This window comes from Moschus berezovskii, chromosome 8 (genome assembly GCF_049115385.1).
Source record: "Moschus berezovskii isolate FMDL1 chromosome 8, NW_MosBer_1.0, whole genome shotgun sequence".
Classification (NCBI taxonomy): domain Eukaryota; kingdom Metazoa; phylum Chordata; class Mammalia; order Artiodactyla; family Moschidae; genus Moschus; species Moschus berezovskii.
This window is the reverse complement of record NC_142467.1, coordinates 42,307,516-42,327,142: the sequence shown is the minus strand read 5'-3', so window position 1 is coordinate 42,327,142 and position 19,627 is coordinate 42,307,516. Positions and strand designations below refer to the sequence as shown.

At 49.0% G+C, this 19,627-nt stretch overlaps 1 protein-coding gene across 1 annotated transcript; it reads left to right on the top strand.

Annotated features, from left to right (window-relative positions):
- Window positions 1-1,496: 1,496 nt before the first annotated feature.
- On the top strand, window positions 1,497-18,278 carry NIPAL4 (NIPA like domain containing 4). Its single transcript, XM_055428988.2, has 6 exons — window positions 1,497-1,805; window positions 4,945-5,184; window positions 9,194-9,250; window positions 11,189-11,279; window positions 13,871-14,031; window positions 16,247-18,278. Exons 1-6 carry the CDS (start codon window positions 1,769-1,771, stop codon window positions 16,873-16,875), a joined length of 1,215 nt encoding a protein of 404 aa, XP_055284963.2. The 5' UTR covers window positions 1,497-1,768; the 3' UTR covers window positions 16,876-18,278.
- The last annotated feature ends 1,349 nt before the right edge of the window (window positions 18,279-19,627 follow it).

The window sequence follows — 19,627 nt, the reverse complement described above, 5'->3', positions numbered from 1 at the left end:
CACACAGACACACACAGAGAGACATAAAGGAGCAGAAGGGGTTGTCTTATTTGACAGGTAAGGAAACTGATCCTTCTGGAGACAGGGTAACTTTTTAAAGTCATTCAGTAAGTTAAGGGAAGCCACATGCTAGAAGAACCCGTCCTTTGAGGCCCAGCTAGAAGGCCACCAGTAAAGGGTGGAGGGAGGTGGTTGGGGAGACAGCTGGGGGCACAGCAGCTCTTTTACTCCTGACACCCTCACTTACTGGCTATGGGACCTTGTGGTGTTGGGAGGGGTGTGTTTCTCAGTATTTAAAATATGACTTTTTCTATTCCTATATAAGATGTAATTATGGGAAACTGGTGATAGGTATATGGGAACTCTCTGTAATATTTTTTTAACTCTTCTGTAAATTTAAAATTATTTCATAATCAAAAAATTATACAATTTTCCCTTATCTATACCATGGAGAGTAGCATCCGTCTCACAGAAGGCTGCAATAAAATATGCCTGTAAGTCTTTAGTACCTGTTTGGGAGTGAGGACTCAGTAAATAACTACTTTAAGAAGCTATTTCCTCCAGGAGGCCAGTGACCTAACAGAACTGACTGCAACATGGCAGTCCTATGCCCTCACTACTTGGGAGCACAAGGTTATTTTGGCCTAAAATGCCAGGCTTGGGGTGGCTGCTGCTGCTGCTGCTGCTGCTAGGAGCATGCATTTCATTTGGGCTCTTCCACTTCCTAGCTGGGAGCCCGGGGCAAGTTGCTCGATCTCTCTGTGCCTCGCGATATTCTTTCTTTAAATCATGAGGCTTTAAGTAAGGTTGTCATGAGGATTAAATGAACTGGGGACTTTTCAGCACTAACAGCTGTGACTGGCCCAAGTGTTTTTATGGTCCAGCTCAGTGTTTCTTGAACTTTTTACTTGCCCCCACAGTAACAAATGTACTTTCCCTCACCTCCATTTTTCTTTTTAATGGTGATTTGGAAAGCCCCAGTCTCTGGGGAGTTGATCCCATTTTTGTTTCCCCTATTGATGATGTATAAGGTTCTTAGGGGACAGGGAATATTTCTGATTCATTTTGATCTCTAAGTACTTCATTCCCTCTCTCATTCAGATTACCGAGTTTCCACCCCTCATTCACTCCGCATATATGTATGGACCATTTGTTGAGTACCTACTTTGTGTGCCTGTTACCTATTAGTGTCCGCGTGCCCATCAGTCCTATATTGAATGAATGAATAAGGCAGGGAGGCAGGAAGGCAGGCAGAAAGGGAAAAAAAAACCAGGGTCCCAGATACCCCTGGCCCGAGAGGGCTCCAGCTGGCAGCAGAGCCCCCTTTTCCACCCCCACATTCCCACTTCCACCTCGGCCAGAAAATTGCTCCCTCTGCAGCCACGCTGCAGCCCTTCAGCTGTGTCATCGGGGATGGAACTGGGTGTAGTCTGGCATCGCGCGGCGGGGCGGCGCCGGAGGCCGCCCTCTCGCACCCTGTGGTGTGCGGCGGTGATCCTCGCAGTGTGCCAGGCAGCCTCCGCACCCCAGGAGGGCATGCAGCCCTCCGCGGGCAGCTCGAGCACAGAGCCCCCGGCCCGCGGAGTTGCCCAAGAGGCCGGGTGGCTCCTCCCCGGGGAGCCTCCCCCTCTGGGGCGCGTCATTCTCCCCACCCTCGGGCCCGACCCCAGCGGCTCCTCGCACGCCGGCCAGGCTGGGACAGTTCTCAGCCACCTGCTCCGGAGCCGGGGCGCGGCAGCCGGGAGCCGCTGCGAGCGCCCAGAGCCCCATGGAGCTGCCGGCCGGCAACAGCAGCTGCCAGAACGGTGCGTGGGGCCGGCGGGGACCCGAGGCACCCTGCGCTTTGCCTTCTCTTCGCGCTGCCCCTTTCTTCCGCGTCCTCTCCTGCCAGGGGACCCCAAACGGGGCAGGGGGTCCGCACTTGTCCCCCCACCTAGTTCTCAGGCCCGTCTTTGGGAGGAGCAGGATTCTGGCCGACTTCCCCCTCTTTGGACCTGGGGGGCGGGAAGGTGGGGAAGAGGGAGAAGGAGGCGTGGCTTGATTGATTGGAGCAGGTCCATCAGAAGGATTGAGGGGAGGGTGTCGGGGTTTCTTTTATGTATAGTTGCTTTGGATATTAGTACCTGCCCAGACCTGTCTCTCTGGGGCTCACCAGAGATAGTGGAGTGGGCACAGAGCCCCACTACCCCCAAACCTATATCCATCTTTTAGGAAAAAGAGGGAAGGAGCAACCCAGGAAAGGAAAAGGAAAGATGCTGAGCCTCATGCTAGAGTTATGAACCTGGGGACTGGACTAGGCTCTTCACTTGCATTATCCCAACTAATCCTTAACACAGCTCTAGAAGGCAGGTAGATATTACCACCTCTGTCATCATTCCGGAGACAGACAGAAATTGAGGCTCTGGAAAGTTTGATGAACTTGCTCAAAGTAGTACAGTGGGGATATGAAATATAAAACCAGGGCTCTTGGATTCTCAAACCTGTGCTCACACCGCTGTGATCACCCCATTTTCTGCCATATCTCATTTTTCTACCTGTCTTGGTATTGCAGCCTGTGGAATATCCGTGTTTTTCTAACTTCTCCAGTGAAGCTTTCAAAACAGGCCTGTTGGGTGCTGGCTGTCTTTGGTTTTCTGAACAACAAAGCAGTCCATTTTCAGCCTCACCTTCTCCTGGGGATAAATACGTTCTGGTCCTAGCATATTCTCGGGGAGAGGTAGGGATCATCTGGCCCAGCATCCATTTGTCAGCGGCGCATCCGCCTCAGGATTGGGTTCCCTTTGGCCCTCAGCCTTCCCTCCTTTTCTTTTCACCCCTATGGGAAGACTTGACCTGATGAAGGGCACTAAGCTCCTTGGGTGCCTCAGGCCTCCCCCAAACTGCCAAGCCCACCCTTTGGCTCCACCTGCTAGAGATGTACCTTTAGGAGGGCAGAGGAAGGGCGTGGGGTGGGCTTGGGCTTCCTCTGAGGAGTTGCCTGCCTTGGTGGGCATCCTCCCAGCCCTGGCTCTTTTCCTGAGCTCAGGGAACTCCCAGGACTTGACTCCTGTCCAAGTTGAGGAACAGGAGTGAGCAGTCAGGACAAGTCTGATTAAGGACCCGGATGGTTTCTCGTCTCCTCGTCTCTGGATTGTGGCACGGGTGTGGGAAAGAGACACGTGGGTGTCTCCTGCTGGGTTCCAGACCCAGTTCTGCCTCCAGGCTTTTGTGAGACTCAAGCAAATCCTTCCCCGTCTCAGGGCCTCTGTTTTCCTAGCTGAGAAGAAAGAAGGTTAGATGGGCTGTTGCTATTCCATGCTTTCTATGCTGTGGAAGAAAGGTCAACATTGCCCTCACTTTGTTCCACTGAAATGCCACTCTGTGCTCCAGATGTGCCAGAGCTAAAGCTGCCTCACCTTTTGGGCTTTGAGGCTCTTCCAGTGCAGGCCCAGAGGTCTAGCTTGGCTCAAGGGAAAGTGCTAGGCCCAGCCTTATATCCTTGGCACAGGAGCTTGGGTCTTTGTGACACACAGTTTGAAAAAGACCTTCTCCACCAAGAGTCACAAACTCAGATGCTGCGAGGGGCTGAGAACAAAATAGTGACTGGAGAGAGCTGGGTATGGACTCTGGGGAATCGCAAAGATCGCGTCCTATCTACGGGCAAAAGCCCTTGCTGAGCTGTGGCCAGCGATTGCCTATGGGACAGCGTACCCAGCGAGGGAAGCAGAGGCAGCCCTGAAGTGGAGTTTTTGTGGGAAATCGCCTGATTTTTTAGATGTTAGCAGTGAGTTCGTATTTTAAGATAACCTTCAAAAGGCTGAGTGAAACCCAGCCCCCTTGCCGCCTGCTTTGTGAAGGGTGTGTAGTGACTGAGAGCACGGACTTTGGCATTCTATGCACTTGAGAAATAATTCTAGTTTCACTGCTTATCACCAATATAGCCCCAGGTTACCGAGCTTGTCAGGGCCCCAGTTTCTTCAGGTAAAACCCTGGGCATCATCACTGTACCATTTCCATAACAAAGATGCTCCTGGAAAGTCCTGGAGCGGTGGGCCCTGTGAGCCCCAGCCTGTGTTTTGTACTGATTCCGTGAACTTGGGCAGCTTCATTCTACTGACTAAGGGTCTGCCTCTCATGCTCAGGTTTGTCCTCTTGTCCTTGCTGTTTGGACCAGAAGAACCAGCAAGAGTGTGCTGGCTGAAGGGCATGAGAACTGATGACTCTTGCAGACTCGGGGACTTGGAAAGAGAGCCTAGACAAAGCCTGTTCCTCTGAGGCCTGAAGGAGGCCCCAGCCACTGACCATGCACATCAGAGGTCTTCAAAGTAAGACCTGGGATGGTTGGTTCTCATAGACAAGGGTGCTGGTATTCCATCACCTTCAGGCCTCAGAGGGGCTGTGCACTCCAGCCTCTCTCCCTCCTGTTACTTGTAGGGACTCCCTGCTGTGGCTGGAGTTAAGTATATGTAAGTGAAGAAGCCTCTGGAAAGGGAGAATATGTGTGCTCCTGAGCTATTGGAGGCCTCTGTGCCCAGAGGGTGGGAGATGTTTCCTGTGAAGGCTAGGAGGTTGGATTCAGTGATGCCCGAGAGCTGGGGGGACCGTGTTTGGTGTGTGGGAGCATCTTTCTGGCTTAGTGATGACGTGCTGGAGCTCCAGAGTCAGATAGTCTGTGTTCTTAGGCAAGGTTCCTGACCTCTCATGACCTCCACCTCCACATCGATGAAATGGGAATCAAAGACAGCGCTTACCTGACATGTGGATGGAAGGACTTGATGAGTTCATAAAGTCCCTTGTCTGGAGTAAGCACTCAGTGAACCTTAACTGTTGCTTTTTAGTTTGGAGCCCAGGATGTGGATGGAATGCAGCAGTAGCTGAAGCATGGAGTCTGAAACAGTAGCCAGTCCCAGTGCTTCTAAAGCACGCAGATGTCCCCACCTGACTCTCTCATCATGCTCTTCTCAGGTTCCCTGATCAGCCTGTACTGCTCCTCCCAAAAAGTCCTGTGCCAGATCATCAGTGACCTCCAGCCCGAGGAGCCCAGCAATGTCACCACCAACAGCTGGCAGGAGAGGTTCAGGAAGAACTACAGCTTCTACGTCGGTCTGGGGCTGGCCATCCTGTCCAGCTTCCTCGTCGGCAGCAGTGTCATCCTCAAGAAGAAGGGCCTACAGCGACTGGTGGCCTCGGGTGCCACACGGGCTGGTAGGCTCCTGAGGGGGCAGGTGCGGATGGGATGTTGGGTGGCAAGCCCTCAGCCAGCCCTGTGAGCCTCTATTCATGGGCCCACTGGAACAGCTTGCAAGCTGATCCTAGATGGCCACAAAAAGCCCACTGTCAATCCCATTGGGAATCTTCTCCACCAGCAGGAGACCCTGCTTTATAATCCAGTAGTTCATGAGAACTACATGATCAGTTAATTGGGGTGAAGACAGGGCAAAGTCCCAGGGCCAAGACTAAGAAACCCCACGCTTAGTTCTGTTTTTCGTTTTTGGCTGCACCAGTTCTTAGTTTCGACACTCGGGATCTTTGATCTGAACGCAGGATCTTTACCTGTGGCATGAGAACTCTTAGTTATGGTATGTGGGATCTAGTCCCCTGACCAGGGATCAAACACAGGCTCCCTACATTGGGAGCATGAAGTCTTAGCCACTAGACCACCAAAGAAGTCCCCTGGTTTTATTTCTTACCAGTTGTGTCATTGTAGGCAAGTCTTAACTTCCATAAAAAATGGGAATATGAAACTTCTTCCCATAACAGTGTCAGGCAGTAATGTGTCCTCACTTACTATCTACCTGAGCTCCTCTATAGGCTACAAAAGAATTACTGAGTCTCTGTCCACTGGGATTTGCTTGTTTGGAAAATAAGATGTGTATCCATGAAACAGTTGTTGAGATCCTATGTAAAAGAATCTCTCCAGTTAATCATCATTCATTATGTCCCTAGCATGTGCAAGGTGCCATGCTAGACCTGGGGACACAGTGCCCTTGTGGGTCATTGGGTTGAGTTGAGAGAGAGAGGCAAGTCAATGAGCAGTTGTTCTGTAGCGTGATAAGTGCTATCATGGGGAAAATGGTTTTCCCAGTGGTCGTGTATGGATGTGAGCATTGGACTATAAAGAAAGCTGAGCACAAAAGAATTGATGCTTTTGAACTTGGTGGTGTTGGAGAAGACTCTTGAGAGTCCCTTGGACTGCAAGGAGATCAAACCAGTCAGTCCTAAAGGAAATCAGTCCTGAATATTCATTGGAAGGACTGATGCTGAAGCTGAAGCTCCAATACTTTGGCCACCTGCTGCGAAGAACTGACTCACTGGAAAAGACCCTGATGGTGGGAAAGGTTGAAGGCAGGAGGAGAAGGGGACGACAGAGGATGAGATGGTTGGATGGCATCACCAACTTGATGGACGTGAGTTTGGTCAAGCTCTGGGAGTTGGTGATGGTCAGGGAAGCCTGGAGTGCTGCAGTCCATGGGGTCGCAAAGAGTCGGACATGACTGAGCAACTGATCTGAACTGATGGCAGTATTTTGGAGGGGCATGCAAATCTTAGGCTTGGAGGGTAGGGGAGGTTTTCTGTAAAGGCTAATTTGAGGAGCTGAGACTATATGACATGGAGATAACAAGGTGGGAAAAGAGAAAGGTGTAGAATTCCAGGCAGAAAGAACAGCATGTGCAAAGGCCCAGGGGTAAGAAAGTGTGATTGATATTAGAAGTTGCAAGTATCTCGGGATGGCTGGAGCACGGAGGGATAAGGGATGGGGTGAGGGCCAGCTCATGAGAGGTCTTATAAACTAGGCTCCAGGGTTTAAGTGTAATTGCAAGTGATGAAACTTTTAAGCAGGCATAAATGAAGTAGTTCGATTTATGATTTGAAAAGACCCCTAGCTGCTGGGTACAAAATGGATTTGGGGGTAAGACTGGAGGCTAAGAGACAAGTTAGGGGAGGAAAACAACAGAACTTGAGCAAGGAAACTGCAGTGGGAATGGAGACGAGTGGTGGAGTCCAGGGATAGTTTTTGAAGATACAATGTACTGAGTTCGATGGTGCCTGACTCCAAAGAGAGGGTGAAGAAGTGAGTCAGGATGACTCAGAACTCTCCGATTTGAGCAGATGGGGAGATGATGGTGCTATTTTCTGAGATAAAGGATTCAGGAGGAGCAGGTTTATAGGAAGATGATGTGTTCAGGTTTGGACGTGTCCAATTTAATATTCTGCGGGACACTGCGCTTTGGAAGCAGACTCCTTGAGTACCAACTCTAGCTCATTGGTTCCTGGTGATGTGATCCTGGGCAAGGAAATTCATTTTTCTGTGCCTCAGCTTCCTCATCTGACAAACTGGGGATAGGAATAGTCCAGGCTGAAAGATTGTTGTGGAGATATGTCGTGTGTTTAGAGAGATGCTTGGCACAGACTAAGCACTAGTATTAATATTACTGTGATCTAAGTGGGAGGGCCTGACACGCAGTTGGATACCCAGGACTAGAATCAGCTGTGCTCTAAAAATGGAGAGCTGTGAGGTTTGGGGATAAAGTCGGGGTCAGTGCTGCTCTATCTCTACTTCCGGACAAGTGTTCCAAAGGCCAGAGACCTCCTAAAGTACCAGAAAAACAGCTGCTTGCACTCAGGAGAGAGCAGGGCAAGTATCATTGATCATTCAGAAAGGCAGCTTTCCTGGAATGAGTTTTTTCCTCCAATCTGCTATTTTGATACCTTCTGAGATTGCAACTCAATAAAATGCTCTCAGAGCTCCTTTGGGAGATTCTGACTCCTTTAAGAACCTGATGAAAGCTAAGGGCTATCTTAGAAAAATGGACATTTACAAAAAACCACATTCAAGTTTTAGACAAAACTGTCTAAAACCCATCCTCCTCCTCCTCCTCATCACTAACCTTGAGTTTTGACTGTGTAACAGGCTCTGAGTCCATCATGTGACCAAAGCAGACACAATTCTTGGCTTCGTGGAGCTTCCATTTTAGTAGGCGAAATGCCAGAAAATAAATAGATCAATTCAAATTATAGACAGTAAGTGTCACTAAGGAGAAGAACTGAGTGTGATGAGAGGAAAAACCCAAGGGAGGGCATTTTAGGGGAAGCAGCGCCAAGTGGAGACCTGTAGAGTAAGTAAAGATACAGGCAAGTATTGTTAAGGAGACTGTTCTGAACACGGAAAAAAACACACAAAGCCCTTAAGGCCAAAACAAACTCATCATTTTTGAAGAATGCAAAGATAGCCGGAGTGGCTAGGCTATAGTAAGAAGAATGGTGGGAGATGCCTTTGGAGAGGTGAGCAGGGTCAGAACTAGGATCAGGCTTGTCAGGAATTCTGGTCTTTATCCTGAGTATTTTGAAGCCACTGGCCAGCTCTAAGCTGAGGAGTGACATAATTGTTGAAAACCCCTGGCTACTATGAAAGGGATGGATTATAAAGGGACAAGATTGAGCTGGAGGAATACTAGGAGGCAGTTGCCTCCACCCAGGCCAGAAGTAATAGTGCCTGGGAGCTGGGTGGTGGCAGTGGAGTGGGCACGTGTAGAGGCTTTTTGGAGACAGAATGCACAGGGTGGACTGGATGCAGACAGTGGAGTAGCGGGAGGGTCCAGTGTGATTCCCTGGCTTCTGGATCAAGCAGCTAGCTACGCAGAGGTGCCCCTTACTGAGTTTCATTTGGCGGGTTATTGTTTTGGTCACTAAGTCTTGTCAACTCTTTTGTGACTGTTTGGACTGTAGCCCACCTGGCTCCTCTGCCCATTGGATTTCCCAGGCAAGAATATTGGAGCGGGTTGCCATTTACTTCTCCAGGGGATCTTCCCAACCCAAGGATCAAACCTGCATCTCCTTTGTCCAAGAATCCAAGTGGATTCTTTACCACTGAGCAACCTGGGAAGCCCTCATTTGGTGGGTGGGAGCATTTTAAAATTAACAGTTCCATTTAGGACAGAGTTTGCGATGCCTGTGACAGACCCAAGAGTTGTCGAGTAAGCAACTGGATACACATCAGGGCTCAGAAGAAAGGATCAGGATGCATACACGAGCATCCAGATGGAATTTAAAACTTTGGGAAGGATGCACTTGCTCAGGAGAGGGCCCGGAAGGAAGCCTGGAGGATGCACCACAGCTGACGTGTACTGAACCCTCAGAGACTGGGGAGGGAAAGGAGGGAAGGTCCTGGGAAAGTGTGGCCAGCCTCTAACTCAGTGCCCGTTCCTTTCTACAGTGGATGGAGGCTATGGCTACCTGAAGGACTCAATGTGGTGGGCTGGATTTCTCACGAGTAAGTACGTTCTTTCTCTCTTTTTTTGGCTGTACCAGGTCTTAGTTGCAGGACACAAGAATCTTCGTTCCCCAAACAGGGGTCAAACCTTAATTCACTTCCACTTAAATTTAATATTATTAGATTACCATCTGGGCCATATCTTTTCTGTATATACAGGTATTAATATTTATGTATGTAGCTGTTGCAGTTGCTCTAGGGATTACAAGTTTCATACAAATAGTTCAATCTACTATGTATACCACTTTACATAAAATGTAGAAAACCTCAGAACTTAGATCTCTTTTACCTGCTTCTTCCCCAGTCTTTAGTAATAAAATGTTTTATACACATTGAAAACTTTACAAGACTTTTGATGTAAGCAGTCATATCCCTCTGCTTTGGGAACTCAATGTCCTAGGCACTAGACCACCAGAGAAGTCCCTTGTAAGTGGATTCTTTGCTACTAAGGACAGTGCCCTATTGATGACAGAGGCAGAGATGAAAGAAGGAATAGATGTCTCTGTTGTGCAAAATATGCATCCAAGGCCCAGATTTCTTAGGGGGAAACCTTGATAGTCTCGCAGGTAGAACATTTTACCTGGCGTCTCAGGTTACCTTCTCCATCAGTCAGTCTTTCATCCACAAAGCATCCGTCCCCAGGGAGGTTTATACAGAACTGGTAATGATAAAGGTATAATTTATCAACTTCCCCTGAAAGGCAGGGAGCTATGACTGCCTGTCCGAGTCTCCCAGACTCCTACAGGGCACAGCCTGGGACTCCTAAGTCAGCTGTCCCATTCCCCAAGCAGTGGTTGGCTCACTTAGGATGTGACTGGTCTACCACCCAAGGTTTGTCCAAACTTTCACATTCACACATTTCCCCCCACTTTCCACCACTCTTTCTGGCTTTCAAACCCTAATTCTTTGGGTTGGATGGAGAAGTAGTGAGCTTTCTGTTTATAATCCCCTAAGTCAGGTTTTGATCCCTGTCTTAGCCAGAGTTAGCACATTCATCACCTGCTTTCAAAGGGCAGACCCAGGTCATTCTCTGTGAGCAGAGAGACAGGAGTCTGCAAACTGGAAACTCATGTGGGGAGAAGTAGACCCTTTGGGAATATCTGTCTAACCACCTGCCTGTCAGGCTAGACTATCCACAACTATTCTGGGAAAGACAGCTCCATGGACCATTTGGTATCTGGAGAATCGATGACTGTGGCTGTTTATTTGATAATTAACACTTTCTAATTGTAGTTGTTCAATCACTAAGTCATGTCTGACTCTTTGTGACCCCAGAGACTACAGCATGCCAGGCTTCTCTGTCCTCACCGTCTCCCAGAGTTTGCTCAGATTCATGTCCATTGAGTCAATGATGTCATCCAACTAGTTCATCCTGTTGCTTCCTTCTCCTCTTTGCCCTTAATCTTTTCAGCAACACGGTCTTTTCCGATGAGTAGGCTCTTTGCATCAGGTGGCCAAAGTATTAGAGCTTCAGCTTCAGCTGAAGTCCTTTCAGTGAATATTGAAGGACTTTCAATGAAGTCCTTTCAATGAATATTCAGGGTTGATTTCCCGTAGGATTGACTGGTTTGATCTCCTTGCTGTCCAACTTTCTAGAACTTACCTTAATCATACAGACCAATCATTGGTCTGAGATGCCCTTAACCGTGCTTAGGTTAGAAGCCAAGAGACCTCTAGAACAAGAAGGCGCCATGTGACCCTGGACTCTAGGCTACCTCCTTATCTTTAAAATGAGAGGATTTGGTCAGGATGGTCTGGGCCTGACCTTTAGATGAGATTCTGCAGGGAGAAGGCATAAGGATCGGGATTGAAATGAATGCTGGTCTGGGATTCCGTGGACGGGTGAACACCGAATGACGCTGTTTCCACCCACATTCGTTTGGGCTAGAGATGGTGCATCAGAGCCACTGTGACCTCTTCTCTCCCTTCATGTCCTAGTGGCTGCTGGGGAAGTTGCCAACTTCGGGGCCTACGCGTTCGCTCCTGCCACAGTCGTTACCCCTCTGGGAGCACTGAGCATCCTCATAAGGTTAGTCACCTCTCCCACCCTCTCTGACTCCTTCATGTTCTCAGTTGATGTCTGAAACTGCCATATGGGATCAACTGCTACTCGCAGTCAGGGACCTGGGTCAGTCCCAGCTCCTGGAAAGAGGCTCTGCACTGGGGGTTGCGTGCTGCCTGTTGTTCTAGCATCCCTTCGGCTGCGTGGGCAGTGAAGGGGCAAGGCCAAGCCCCATCCAGGGAAGGGGCTGTCCCTGCCACCAGGCTGGAGGTCTCATGTCAGTGTTTTGGTGCCATAGTAGGAGCAGCACACTCATTGAAAGAACAAGCCCTAGATTAACTGTCCCTGAGTTCTAACCTTATCTCTGCCACTTTGTAGTTACAATACATGGCAGGTCACTTAACTACTCTAAGTGTCAATTTCCCATCTCCTAAGTGGGGATGTTCATAATACCTGCCTGAAGGCATTGCTTCAAGGCCTCAATGAGATAATGCACAGAAAGTGCATAGTACAGAATTGGCACTGAAGAATAACCATGGCTAACTTGTGTTTAGGGTTTTTGTTGTTCTTGTTTAGTCAGTAAGTCATGTCCAACTCTTGTGACCTCGTGGATTGTAGCCTGCCAGGTTCCTCTGCCCATGGAATTTTCCAGGCAAGAATACTGGAGTGGGTAGCCTATTCTTTCTCCAGGGATCTTCCCAACCCAGGTATTAAGCCCGAGTCTTCTGCATTGCAGGCGATTCTTTACCAATGCGCCACCTTTAATCCTCACAGTATCCCTACTAATTAGAAAGGAGGGGAGACCTGAGGCCAAGAGAGGTTAAGCATCTTGGCCAAGGTCACCCAGATCCCCAGAGACTGAGCCAGGATTCCCTCCCAGGCAGTCTAATTTCAGAGTCTGGATGCTTAATCACTAGGCCATGTTTCCTGGAAAATGTTTGATGATTTTAAAGATAACTGCTATTACATGTGTGTGCTTCCCATTGCCCTGTTGCTCCCAAGCTACAAGACCCCTCCTCTGTGGGGGTCCTGAATCCCATTTGAAGCTGGCTCTGATTGCTGCCCTAACCATGGAGTCCTGGTAAGTGCCAGCCCACCACACCCAATACCTGTAATTTCCTGTTTTGTTTTACCAGCTTGAAGATAATCTTGCAACATCTATACAGTCAAAAACCAGATAGAGCCATGACTCACACTGCATAGTTGGCTGATGTAGCTGTGATACCACTATTGCATATCTGGTTAGTTTACAAATTGCCATCCCAGGTAGTTAGAAGAGGCAGGAAACCCTTTACTTTGTGACCCCTGCCTTTGCTAAGGCCACCAAATGCTGGTAAAAAGGCATCATGGGTAAGATACTTTTGGCACTTTTAGAGGAGAGATGGGAGACATTTAGAGGAGCTTAGACAACAGTCTCCTCCTTCCTGATCTCTTTAAGCAGGACTCATGAAGCTTACTGGGTGACCTTAGGTCAGCCAACAGATTTTTACCCTAAAGTAATGCCACCCTTGTAAAGAAACAGAAGCACACCCCCGTGATCATACTTGTCCCATTTCCCTCCCATCTTCTCTCACCTTTGCCAGCTCATTTGGAGGAATGAAAGTTATATCACCAAAGAACAGCAAGGAACTGGAGTTGTTTTGCCCAGAAAAGACTCAAGTCACAGTTCTCCTCAGTGAGATGTAGAGGGAAAAACCATGGGCTTTATAATTAGACAGAATTTGAGCTCAAATTCTGGCTTGTCTCTTACCAGTTGTATGATCTTGCCACCATTTAAACTTCTATGGGACTCAGTTTTCTCATCTATAAAATGGCCATAAGTGTATTTTTTTTTACTTCTGAGTTGTAAGATGTTGGTGAGGTAATAAATAGAAAGTTCCTAGCATAATGCCAGTGCAGGAGATGCGAGAGACATGGGTTCAATCCTTGGGCCAGGAAGATCCCCTGGAGTAGAAGATGGCAACCCACTCTAGTATTCTTGCCTGGGAAATCCAACGGGCAGAGGAGCCTGGTGGGCTACAGTCCATGGGGTCAGAGTTGGACACAACTGCGCATGCACACCGTGCATGCTGATAAAGTGTGCTCAAGATACAGTGCCTGTACTGGTCATGATGGTTGTTTATACTGGCATATGCAAATGGAAGGAATGGATTTGTTCTGTATGGTGCAAGGAATAAGATATGGGACAAGTAGAAATTACCACAGTTGGGTAATACCTCATAGAATGAACCTACAATGGATTCATCTGCGTTGTGAAGGGGTGAGCTGTTTGCCACGAGAGATATACAAGCCAAAGCTGAAAGCGTTTAACATTTGTTTGCAGTGTTACAGAAGATGTGCTCATTGGGTAGGAAGTTAGACAAGAGTGCTCTGAAGGGCTCTTCCAACTCTTCTGTTTGGGGATACTCTCCGTCTCTAAAATGAAAGAAATTCACGTGGCTGTTGTCCAGCCTACACTGTAGCCCTCCCATAAGTAAGTTTCTATTTCAGATATTTTCAAGGGGTTCAGAAAAGCTTCCCCGTGGGAGAGCAGTGAGCCCTTGCTCTGCCCTGGCCTTTCTCCGGGATGCTGGGGCCCGCCTGGCTACTCTGAGCGCTTTCTCCTCTTCTACACACAGTGCCATCTTTTCCTCGTATTTCCTGGGGGAGAGTCTGAACCTCCTGGGGAAGCTGGGCTGTGTGATCTGCGTGGCTGGCAGCACAGTGATGGTGATACACGCCCCCGAGGAAGAGAAGATCAGCACCATCATGGAGATGGCTGCCAAGATGAAAGACACAGGTAGGTTCCAGCTCCCCTTGAGCAGGAAGGCGCTGGGGGTGAACCCTGGGGAGGGCTGACTGGGTTATGGCCATCTCAGGTGCTGCCACCTGGAGGAGGAGGAAGCAAGTTTGGAGAAGAAAACTGATGGGCTGGTACTAAGGCTAGCTTACAGGGTCCCAGTCTGATAGGTATTGATGCTGTTTATTATGTAATGGGAACTGTTCTAAATTCTTTGTTTGCACTGTCTTAGTTCAAATCATAGACGCGGTGGCTTATAAACAATAGACATTTTTCACAGTTCTGGAAGCCATCATCAAGTCCTTGATCAAGTCCTGTAGATTTTGTTCATAGACATCTGTGTCCTCATCTGGTGGAAGGGGCAGGGGAGCTCTCTGGAGTCCCCTTTAGAAGGGCCACTAATCCCTTCATGAGGGCTCTACCCTTATGACTTAATCACCTCTCTAAACCCTCACCTCCAAATACTGTCACATTAGGGATTAGGTTTCAACATATGAATGGGAGGGAGCATTCAGTCAATTGAGTATATTATCTCATTTAATCTCACAAAAAAAAAGCTCCTATAGGGAAGGTCCTATTATTATTCCTATTTTACTGAGATCTTGGGGGTTTAATGAATAACTTGTACAAGTTATTAAAAAGTTGTGTTGCTGGGACCAGAACCCATGTTTGATTCCAGAGCCTAGATTTCCTTTTTACCAACACAGATTTATTTATCTATTTATTTTATTTTTGACTGTGCCACAAGACGAGCTTCCCAGGTGGCACTAGTGGTCAAGAACGTGCCTGCCAATGCGGGAGACATAAGAGACCTGGGTTCAATCCCTCAGAAGGGAAGATCCCCTGGAGGAGGGCATGGCAACCCACTCCAGTATTCTTGCCTTGAGAATCCCATGGACAGAGGAGCCCAGCAGGGTCACAAAGAGTCAGACACAACTGAAGCAACTTAGCATGCTTAGTATGAAAGGGCTTCCCAGGTGGCGCTAGTGGTAAAGAATCTGCCTGCCGACAGGAGATGCAGAAGATGTGGGTTTGATCCCTGGGTCAGGAAGATCCCCTGAAGGGCATAGTAACCTACTCCAGCACTCTTGCCTGGAGAATCCCATGGACCAAGGAACCTGGTGGGCTATGGTCCACAGGGCCACAGAGTCAGACACGACTGAAGAGACTTAGTTTCCCAACCAGGGATAAACCCACACCCCTTGCATTGCAGGTGCAGAGTCTTAATCACTAGACTGCCAGGGAAGTCCTCCAGAGCCCAGATTCTTCTTTTTTTTTAGATTAAAAAAATTTTTTTTTAATTTTACTTGGAGGTGAATTACTTTACAATATTGTATTGGTTTTGCCATACATTGACATGAATCTGCCCTGGGTGTACATGTGTTCCCCATCCTGAACCCCGCCCCCACCTCCCTCCCCATCCCATCCCTCTGGGTCATCCCAGTGTATCAGCCCCGAGCATCCTGTATCATGCATTGAACCTGGACTGGCATTCGTTTCACATATAATATACATGTTTCAGTGCCATTCTCCCAAATCATCCCACCCTCGCCCTCTCCCACAGAGTCCAAAAGACTGTTCTATACACCTGTGTCTCTTTTGCTGTCTCGTATACAGGGTTATCATTACCATCTTTCTAAATTCCATATATATGCGTTAGTATACTGTATTGGTGTTTTTCTTTCTGGCTTACTTCACTCTGTATAATAGGCTCCAGTTTCATCCACCTCATTAGAACTGATTCAAATGTATTCTTTTTAATGGCTGAGTAATACTCCATTGTGTATATGTACCACAGCTTTCTTATCCATTCATCTGCTGATGGACATCTAGGTTGCTTCCATGTCCTGGCTATTATAAACAGTGCTGCGATGAACATTGGAGTATATGTGTCTCTTTCAGTTCTGGTTTCCTCGGTGTGTATGCCCAGGAGTGGGATTGCTGGGTCGTATGGCAGTTCTATTTCCAGTTTTTAAAGGAATCTCCACACTGTTCTCCATAGTGGCTGTACTAGTTTGCATTCTCACCAACAGTGTAAGAGGGTTCCCTTTTCTCCACACCCTCTCCAGCATTTATTGCTTGTAGACTTTTGGATAACAGTCATTCGGACTGCAGAGCCCAGATTCTTAATGTACCATCCCGCTGCCATGGTCGGGGGGGAGCCCTAGATGCTGATGGCATCCTCCCAGCTCAGGCCCTCTCTCCCCCCACAAAGGGTACATCGTGTTCGCTGTGTTTCTGCTGGTGTCCTGCCTCATCCTCATCTTCGTCGTCGCCCCGCGTTACGGACAAAGGAACATCCTCGTCTACATCATCATCTGCTCTGTGATCGGGGCCTTCTCCGTGTCCGCCAGCAAGGGCCTGGGCATCACCATTAGGAACTTCTTCCAGGGGCTGCCAGTCGTGCGGCACCCTCTCCCCTACATCCTGTCCCTCATGCTGGCGCTTTCGATCAGCACTCAGGTCAACTTCCTCAACAGGGCGCTGGACATCTTCAATACCTCCCTGGTGTTCCCCATCTACTACGTGTTCTTCACCACAACGGTGATGATCTCCTCCATCATCCTCTTCAAGGAGTGGTACAGGATGTCGGCCGTGGACATCGTGGGCACCCTCTCTGGCTTTATCACCATCATCCTGGGGGTATTCATGCTTCATGCTTTCAAAGACCTGGACATCAGCCACAGCAGCCTGCCCCACATGCACAAAAACCTACCTGCCACTCCTGCCCCAGAGCCCAGCGTCATTAGACTTGGAGACAAGAATGTCCTGGTGGACAACATGGAACTCTCCAGCACCCCATCACCAGAAGAGAAGCCCAAAGTGTTTACAGCCCATTCATAAAGCCTGAAGTAGAGAAGTGAGAGGATGAGCCCTGTGGTACAGCCTGACTGCTTGCTTTCAGAGCCACCTGGTTACTTCCAACACAACTCTTACCAATGGGCTCTTTTCTTGAGACTTTCATTTATACCTCATCGCTGTTTCCAGGAGGAAAATCCCTACGCAGTGAGCAGTGGTGGTACAACTTCCTGGAAACCCAGCCTCAGTGACCAAACACCCTACTTTACTTGGTGCCAGCAGGTCCCCTGGACCTCCCTCCCCACTTGTTTCCTCTGTGTTGTGGGGAAGAAGATCGGATTTGACCCATTGAATGTAGCGCAAGCCAGGAACTTCCCTGAAACGTTGGTCATCAGGAAGTTCGCCTTCTGAGACTGACTCACGGCTCCCCGAGTCCAAGGCTGAAGTGCACCTGGCTCCCCTGGGGCCCAGAAAGCAACTCGCTGTGCCCCCCGATCTGGAACTACTAGACACACAAGTATCGTCAAATGTCTTGTTGCTGTTGCCACCTCATTTTCGGAGATGGAAACAAGACCTCAGCTGAACTTCTTACTGTGAAAGCTGCCTGATGTCTCAGGGAAACCCTGCCACCAGCCCCATTTCCAGAGCAGCCCGCCTGGAGCTTAGCATCTGCTTTCATACACCCCACCCCAACCCTTCCCTCTGCGCTGTGCTCAGCTGCTTCAGTCATGTCCAACTCTTGCAACCCCACTCCTCTGTCTATGGGATTCTCCAGGCAAGAATACTGGAGTGGGTTGCTGTGCCCTTCTCCAGGGGATCTTCCCGACCCAGGGACTGAACTCACGTCTCTTACGTCTCCTGCATTGGCAGGCTGGTTCTTTACTACTAGCGCCACCTGGAAAGGCCCCTTCCCTCTCTAGATGCACCCCAAGGAGTTGGTCACAGAGACATTCAGGTGGTTGTCCAACAACTCGAAACAACATAACCAACCACCACAACAAAAGGTGCCTCCCAGCCAAGTTCTGCTGGCCAAGCCCAGAGTTTCATTCTGCCTAACTCTAAGAGAACAGCAGTTGCACCACTCTTAAAAGTAGCCTGGCTGTTGAGTAGAGTGCACTTTCCTTTTCCTCAAGGAGTAAACCATAATATGATTTGGGGGGATGGGGAGAAGAGTGAGGAGCAGAGTCAGGATTTGGCAGAGAGAAGACACAAGCTCTCTGGAAACCAGGGGCCAACCTGTGTTTACTCTGGTGGCTGACCAAGAACCCAGGTGGGAAAGGTAACCTCTGGGTGTGTGTGTTTTTTTTTTTAATGCAGCGTGCAGGATCTTAGTTCCCAGACCAGGGATTGAACCCATGCCCCTTGCAGTGGAAGCACGGAGTCTTAACCACTGGACCCAGGGAAGTCCCCTTCTGCAGTGGAAGCTCAAAGTCTTAACCACTGGGCTGCCAGGGAAGTCTCCTGTGAGTAACTTCTGGGCTGAAGCCTTAGAGGTTTGGCCAATGGGATCAGCTTTGAACTTCAGTGACCAAGTTGGGATGTAAGCTAGGTCCAGGGTGTCATTCTGGCCATGGACCAGATTGCCACCAAGTCCCCACTCCACTGATGAGCTGCCCACCCTGGGAGGCGGCATGTCACAACTGCTGCACCACCACCTGCTTTGGGGACTGCCTGTGGTCCCCCGACATTTGGCTGGAGGCAGTCAAAAAACCACGAGCAGCTGGAGAGAGAGAATTAATATAGTCTCCCTTCCTGTCTTCTTTCTAGCAGTGAGACTGTGACAGTTGATTCAAGGATCATTGATATGGAGGTAAGGGAGTCACTATATTTGTCAAGAAGGAAGCCCTGGCCCTCAGCCCCCCGAGCTGGAGTAGAGCCCCCCTGTGTAACTCCATACCTGTGCCTGTGTTTATGGCCCAGGCCCTCAGCACAGCCAAGCCCAGGAGAAACTCCTGCTGACCTTAGAGTGCCAATGAACAGCCTGGCTTTCTGCACGCACTGCAGCCTCAAAGCCCCAATTGTGAATGACTGTGGATTTCAATACTGTATATTAACGCATATATATGGAATTTAGAAAAATGGTAACCTGAACCCTGTATAAGAGACTGGATTTCTCTCTATAACTAAAATCAGTGCAACCCGTTGGATGTTGAGAATGGCCGTGATCTGAGGGCCCTGAGAGTGTGGTCTACGGGGTCAGTAATAAAGACCTCTGAGTGTGTTTACTTGATGCTTACATCTCAGCCCTCCTTGGACATGGAACAATTAAACTGGTTCTTCTAGTGGTGGAGGTTGGGGGGCCAGGCCAGGCCCCAGTCTCTGGAGAGTTGTGGCTGTCAAGGAGGTCCTGTCCCTCCGGTGTCTTCTGCAGCCCAGCCTTCACTAGAGAGGGAAACGTTGTCTGGGGAATACAGTCTGCCGAAGACTTCTGCACATCCTTTGTTTTTTTGTTCATTTGTTTTTACCATCCCTTGTTAATGCCTGAGCCCTTAGGAGGAACCAATCACAATGCTAAGAGCCACCCATGAATTCTTTAAGCCCTCACAAATCCTCAAGGTAGGTCTGTATCACTCATGTCCCGAGTGACCCCAGACCTATTTAAACTAGACCAGCCTTTGTCCAGGTGCAAAGACAAGCAAAGACCCCAGGCTTCTCTGTGGCTCAGGTTCTTCCACGGTGTTCTGACAGGCTAGGTGGATGGTCCCTGTGGCTCCTCTTCTGAGGAATCCTCAGGGATGGATCCTATCCAGGCTGGCCAATAAATCATGAAAACAAACAAACAAGCTGTCAAACCAGC

What these genes read in the sequence shown, in the direction of transcription:
- NIPAL4 (XM_055428988.2), top strand. Translation starts at nt 1,769, where the DNA reads ATGGAGCTGCCGGCCGGCAACAGCAGCTGCCAGAACG. An exon ending in CTCGGGTGCCACACGGGCTG is followed by an intron (nt 5,185 to 9,193) that starts GTAGGCTCCTGA and finishes TCCTTTCTACAG; the next exon opens with TGGATGGAGGCTATGGCTAC. An exon ending in TGCCAAGATGAAAGACACAG is followed by an intron (nt 14,032 to 16,246) that starts GTAGGTTCCAGC and finishes CCCCCCACAAAG; the next exon opens with GGTACATCGTGTTCGCTGTG.